A 6,627-nucleotide genomic window follows, 5' to 3' on the forward strand; every position below is an offset into this window, starting at 1 on the left:
GGCCGCGCTCTAAACACGCCCTTTCGCCCAGGGGGCGGTGCCTGACGTCAGCATGGGCGTGGACCGGAAGGACAGAGTTTTCTGTTGGAGGCAGGATGGAGGAGAGGAGGAGAGGAGGGATGGAGGAGAGGAGGGATGGAGGAGAGGAGGAGAGGAGGAGAGGAGGGGTGAAGGAGAGGAGGAGAGGAGGGGTGGAGGAGAGGAGGAGAGGAGGAGAGGAGGGGTGGAGGAGAGGAGGAGAGGAGGAGAGGAGGGGTGGAGGAGAGGAGGAGAGGAGGGGTGGAGGAGAGGAGGGGTGGAGGAGAGGAGGAGAGGAGGAGAGGAGGGGTGGAGGAGAGGAGGAGAGGAGGGGTGGAGGAGAGGAGGGGTGGAGGAGAGGAGGAGAGGAGGGATGGAGGAGAGGAGGGGTGGAGGAGAGGAGGGGTGGAGGAGAGGAGGGGTGGAGGAGAGGAGGAGAGGAGGGATGGAGGAGAGGAGGGGTGGAGGAGCACAAACCCAACAGTCAGTCCAACCCTGGTTTAAGTCGTCGGTGTTCCTGTCGTAGGTGAAGTGACTCGTTGAGAAACAACATTTAAAACGACAAAACGTTTCAGTCCTTTTCCGTTTCCTCTTCTTCTTAATCGCCAGTGGAACGTTTCTGTGACGTTTCTATTGGTTCTTTCATTTCACGACGTCACCGGTCGCTCCCGGCCAGCCCCGCCCACTGGGCGGAGCGCCGTGGTTCCAGGTTTCCCTGGCGACGCGTGACGCGTGACGTCGCCGCAACCTAACGTCACTCTGCGTCACGATGTTTGGTCTCACGTCATCTGTTGCTATTCGAACTCGCCTTCTCATTGGCTCCTCACTCAGCCTAAAGAACCCAGAGAAACGACTGTTTCGAGACTGTTTTTATGAGTGTCTTTGTTCGGTCGATTCAACCTCCAGAATCAGAGACGGTTCTCTGCTCGTCTTTGTGTCGTGACTGTTCAAGTAAATGCAACACATTAGCCCATTGTTGTGTGTATGTGAGTGGCCCTTGATTGAACAACATGAACATATAGATATTGGTTAATATTGGGAATATTAGAATATAGAGATCGGCATATTTGTCAAAGGGAAGCGTACCGCGTTGCATTTCAGTGTTCCGTGGTGCTCGGTAACAGTCCTCCGTCGGAGGCGGAACCATTGTTGAACAACCGCAGCGGAACGCGGACGACTGACGAGCGCACAGGAACCGCTCCTCCAACAAGCGTAGCGCGAGAAATATGCCGAAGTAAGTATCGATCTCTGATCATCTCTGTTAAACACGACCTCAGTGACCTCGGCCCCTGTTACACTACACACACGTGTTCCCCTGTTACACTACACACACGTGTTCAAATTGAAAGTATTTTGAAACTCGTGGTCGAGAAAAGGCCTAGCTAACGGACCGAGACGGGGAGCTAGCTCGCCTGCTAGCCTAGCAGCAAGGCTCCGTTGTTGGATTGAAGCTGACGTTGTTTCGTCCCGCAGGTTCTACTGTGACTACTGCGACACCTACCTCACCCACGACTCGGTAAGACCCGCCCGCCTGCCTGCGTTTGAACCCTGTAACAGGAGGGTTCGTGGCTCGGCGGCGTGGAGACGCATGGAGGCTGAAAGCCGAGGCTTCTGTCCACAGAACACCCGCTTCCTCAATCCCACCTGCTGGCTGTAAAATCAGTCACCAGGAGAGATGTTTTATCCCGTTCTGCAGTGTTTTTTTGTGTTTTTCTTGATGTTTTTGTGTGTTTGTGTGAAGCCTCTGTTCCAACTAGCTGTAGTCTAGGATGAGGAGACACACCTCAGCTGCTGGGAATCTCACCACGCTCTTCTGTTGCATGTTAACCCGGACAGCCTTCGGTGAGAAAGACCCACTGCAGCGGGCGAAAACATAAAGAAAATGTAAAAGATTACTACCAGAAATGGATGGAGGAGCAGGCGCAGAGCCTCATCGATAAGACAAGTAAGCAGATATGAAGTAAACATGCGTTAGACCCTGGTCTGGTCCCCTCTCCCCTGGGCTGGTCTGGTCCCCTGTCCTGGTCTGGTCCCCTCTCCCCTGGGCTGGTCTGGTCCCCTCTCCCCTGGGCTGGTCTGGTCCCCTCTCCCCTGGGCTGGTCTGGTCCCCTGTCCCGGCCTGGTCCCCTGGGCTGGTCTGGTACCCTGTCCCCTGGGCTGGTCTGGTCCCCTGTCCCGGTCTGGTCCCCTGTCCCGGTCTGGTCCCCTGTCGTCTGATCTGGTCTGCTCACATGTCGTCTGATCTGGACCCCTGTCATCTGGGCTGGTCTGGTCCCCTGGTCTGGTCTGCTCACCTGTCGTCTGGGATGCTACGCTTCTGACAGTTGCAGCTGTGTCTACTCAGACTATGTGCAGATACAAAACGCACATTATACACAAAATAAATGATGTCTGAGAATGTGTTTGTTGTGATGTGGTCCGCAGGGCCAGGGGAGAGCTGCAGGTAGAGAACCGGGCCGTGGGGGGGTATAACATTAGAACACGCCTTAACGTTGGTCTGTTCCTCTCCTCAGCGGCGGCGTTCCAGCAGGGGAAGATTCCTCCCACGCCGTTCCCTGGAGCCCCGCCCCCCGGCGGACCGCTGCTCCCTCCTCCCAACATCGGTAAGACACCAGGTGGGGGGGGTACTGGGGAGGTGGTGGGGGGGGTACTGGTGGAGGTGGGGGGGGTACTGGGGAGGTGGGATGCTGGGGGGGGGGGGGGGGGTACTGGTGAAGGTGGGGGGTGTACTGGGGAGGTGGGATGCTGGTGGGGGGGGGGGGGGTACTGGTGAAGGTGGGGGTCGGGGGGTACTGGTGGAGGTGGGGGGGGTACCTGTGGGGGTCGAGGGGGCACTGTGGAAGTCCAGTTCTAATGTGTTTGACTGAAAGCTCAGTGTGTTGTTTTTCCTGTTGTATTTCCATGGTCCAGTAGATGTTCCTTTCCTTCTAAATGAGTTCCATCTGTTTATCTGGTGGCCCTGAACACGTCCCACTCTCTAGTGTAACACCTGTAGGCGTGGCTAAGGCTGGAGGAACTGGCATTCACCCAATCAGAGCCGAGCGTGAATAAAGTCGCCAAAAATGCATAAATGACGATGCTTCATTTTGTAGCCAATCCCAGTGTTGTTGCTAGGTAACCACCACAAACACGTGACACTCTAGGTGGTGAGTGTTCCAATAACTCAATCCTCTTCACCTCCATGGATGGTCTTATCTACACTCAATGCTTAAATGCTTCCAACGTCTTTCTTTGAGAATGCTGTGGAATGTTACTCAGAATTATTTGAACTTTGACCCCCTAGGTGGCCCCCCGCGTCCAGGGATGTTGCCCACCCCTCCGATGGGTGGTCCCCCCATGATGCCCATGATGGGACCGCCGCCCCACGGTATGATGCCTGGGGGACCAGGTGAGCTGTGGTTGCTGATGTTAAAATGAGTTTTTAACAATGATGTTGGTGATCAAAGAGAGAGCAACTATCATTACGAAATATCTAGTTTAATTTGCCTTGAAATGTTCACATAGTGGCACAGAAACCCTGAGATTGTTTGGGGAGAACCCTGCTGTTATATACTGTTTACGTTAATTACTCTGAGTATCATTAAAGTATGCAGAGTTACAACCAGTATGTTAATGTCTCATGGCTGCTGTAATATGACTGGTCAAGTACCATGATGTCTTCATCACCGGCCTCTAGTGGTATTATATATTCAGAATGTCGTTCCTAATGTGTGTTAGTGCCTGAACGTACGTGTGGTAATACCTTTACCAAGTCAAGTCAGCTGATGCGGTGTCTGTGATGTCATCCTCCAGGTCCAGGGATGCGTCCACCAATGGGAGGCCATATGCAGATGATGCCGGGACCTCACATGATGCGCCCGCCTCTTCGACCAATGATGTTGTCCGTCAGACCGGGAATGATGAGGCCGGATAGATAAGACTTCCAATCAAGAGGGATTCCCATGAACATTCACTGGCCCCGCCCAGAAACACCCAGGCCATGTCCAGAAACACACTGACCACGCCCACAAACCTCCCCCTTGGAAGGACGCTGCCTCACCTGTGATGGTTTAGTTTTAACGGCCACCTTTGTTCTGAACTCTGTTACTCTGTCAGTGATGTAGCTGTCTGTTCCCCCCAAACACCTTTTTTTAATCGGGCTATTTGTTCTGGTTTCAAATACACCCCCGCAAACTGGCCATATTTTGTCATGTTGGACACATTGTTTTATTGTTTCCTGAGTGATTGATGCTTTTCTTCCTGGTGTTGGTGGCCGTACTGTGAGACATCCAGCTGTGGAAGATTCTCTCAGCACATGTATGTCTGGGAGAGCAGGCATTATTTTGATGATCTCCTCTGTGATGTTTTTTTTATGTAATGTATGTTTTTACTGAATCCAATCATTTCTTTTTGAAAGAAATAAAGTGAGTCGACTTGGTGCTGTGCCAGTGTTCAGTCATTGAAGACTCTAGCAGCAGTAGTTATCAGGTACATTTTCCACTGAAGTAATTTAGACGCTTTTATCCACAGGGTTAGGGTTGCGATAAGTACATTTGTCTAAGTGAATGAACTATACATACTATATTACTATATACTGTACTATATACAATATCAGTCATAGTAAAATCTTAAAAATCTTTGATAAGAACAAGTGCCATCAGCAGTCACAGTGCTGGAGAAAGGAAGAAACGTTTCATTCCAAGATGTGGTAATGTAGGGTGTTAGGGGTGGTAATGTAGGGTGTTCAGGGGTGCAGAGGAGGAGGAGGAGCCCAGGTGTACCCTAAAAAGACAGGTCTTTAGAAGATAGGAAGTGACTCTGCTGTCATGGGGTGCAGTACTGTATGACTTCAGTGCCGTTCAGTCTGTAGTGTTCTCTCCTCTCACCTCCTGGAACCAGCCACCAGAGGGCACCAGAGAGTCATCACAATACTCAGTCATCACCAGGGTAACCTCGTCCCCAGGCTATTGCACATAGTGCAACGACTCAAACCTGGCCTTAGTGGGAGTGAATTTACTGAGTGAAGTATTTGTTATTATTTGATTTCAGTGAATCTCACAGCTGTGAGGCGGAGCTCCCAATCACAAACATGTGGTGTGCAAGCACTGGGGGGGAGGGGCTGTGGGACATGATTGATGTGAAGTACAGCCAATGGCGATGTATTTGTTGTTGTCTGTTTTAAAAACAAATCTATCGGCTTAATGAAGGCCAAATTTGAGGCTTTGATGGGAAGACTATTCCAAAGGCAGTCTCTCTCCACAGACCCTTCGACTGCACGCTTCGACCGCTGTGAGCAGAGCCTGTCACCGAGGTACATACTAGAATGCTACTTTAGAGCTGTAAGCTACTCAGTCTTACAAGCACTGCAGAATAGAAATGGGAACATGGGGCACATGCTAAGTGGGATCCTTGGGATGATCCTATCCTAAACCATAACCCTCAACTGTTTTAAATTTCAACTTCAATGGGGTGACATCAGAGTCTGGCTGTCCCAAGCATCCCACTCAGCATCCACCCTCCTAGGGAGGCATAGGGGTCACTTCCTGGGTCAGGATGCGTCAGGATGGTCATGGCGTAAGGCCCCCGGCCTCCAAACTATCAACTAACAGATGCAAACGGATGCGTGTATGAAATCACTATCCCATTTGATGTGTGAAATTCAGGCGTGACTTGAAACAACCTAACAACTCAACACACAGTTTAGTGGGGCCTTAAGGCTAATCTTAATCATCTGAAAGGTAAGATTGTTGTTGATATTCCTTCATACCTGGTTTTGCCTTCAGGAACTGTTCAGCCTGTTTAGAATATGTAAAAGAGTGACATTCCTAAATGGAATTCAGTATCTAACAGGCAGTGTGATGGACAGCCCCTTAAGGGACAGGGTGCATTAAGGACCCATGGACAGGCACTCTCCTGGTTGTGTCACAGCAGAAGGCTGGACCGCCACTTTCACTGACATGGGAAGAATTTTAATGCACATTTTCTGCATATGTGGAGCACACTCTGGTGTCCTGTCAGCTGACGTAACGGCTCCGTTATGAATATTAATCTAGCCAGGAAGTGGAGTACTGCCGGAGGGGAAGTGGCGGAGGGGGGAAACTGTGTTTGTGATTGGAGCTCCCAGAGTTCCAGGACCAGCACTGTGACAGAGCTGCCCTAGAGGTGCAAGGAGATCCAATACCTCAACACAAAGAAAAGGCTTTGGTGGAAAATCAAAAAAAGGGGACTTAGAGTGGCCTATGTTTGAAAATGACTACTGAGGAAAATCAGGACTCAAAAAAGACATCTTTGAATATCTTCCAATTGTTCATGGATATAATGAAAGCAGATTAGAGGAAGTGCCCTTCAGGAGGGAGCACAGCCAGCCTTGATGTCGCTGTTACTAGCCTTCCTTCACACACTCTCCTCTTTGATATTCCTGTTGTGCAATTCAACGCATTAATGTGCAAAATATTAACGCTCAGAGCATGTAGAGGAAACATTCAACTAGCTATCTAACTCCAGACCCTGCCCCTCCCTTCACCAGGCCCTGGTGGGCTCAGTTGGTACTAGCAACGCTTAGGTTGGGGGTTCAATTCCCCCTGGGAACACATACAAAGTCACAGATTCAGTCTCAATCCAAAGACCCAT

General features: G+C 50.8%; 1 protein-coding gene across 1 annotated transcript; it reads left to right on the forward strand.

Annotated features, from left to right (window-relative positions):
* Positions 1 to 929: 929 nt before the first annotated feature.
* snrpc (small nuclear ribonucleoprotein polypeptide C) lies at positions 930 to 4,435 on the forward strand. Its single transcript, XM_083668691.1, has 6 exons — positions 930 to 1,252; positions 1,492 to 1,534; positions 1,855 to 1,963; positions 2,532 to 2,621; positions 3,302 to 3,406; positions 3,811 to 4,435. Exons 1-6 carry the CDS (start codon positions 1,245 to 1,247, stop codon positions 3,933 to 3,935), a joined length of 480 nt encoding a protein of 159 aa, XP_083524817.1. The 5' UTR covers positions 930 to 1,244; the 3' UTR covers positions 3,936 to 4,435.
* Positions 4,436 to 6,627: the final 2,192 nt, after the last annotated feature.

The sequence above is a fragment of the Argentina silus genome (genome assembly GCF_951799395.1).
Source record: "Argentina silus genome assembly, chromosome: 4".
In the NCBI taxonomy this organism is placed as follows: domain Eukaryota; kingdom Metazoa; phylum Chordata; class Actinopteri; order Argentiniformes; family Argentinidae; genus Argentina; species Argentina silus.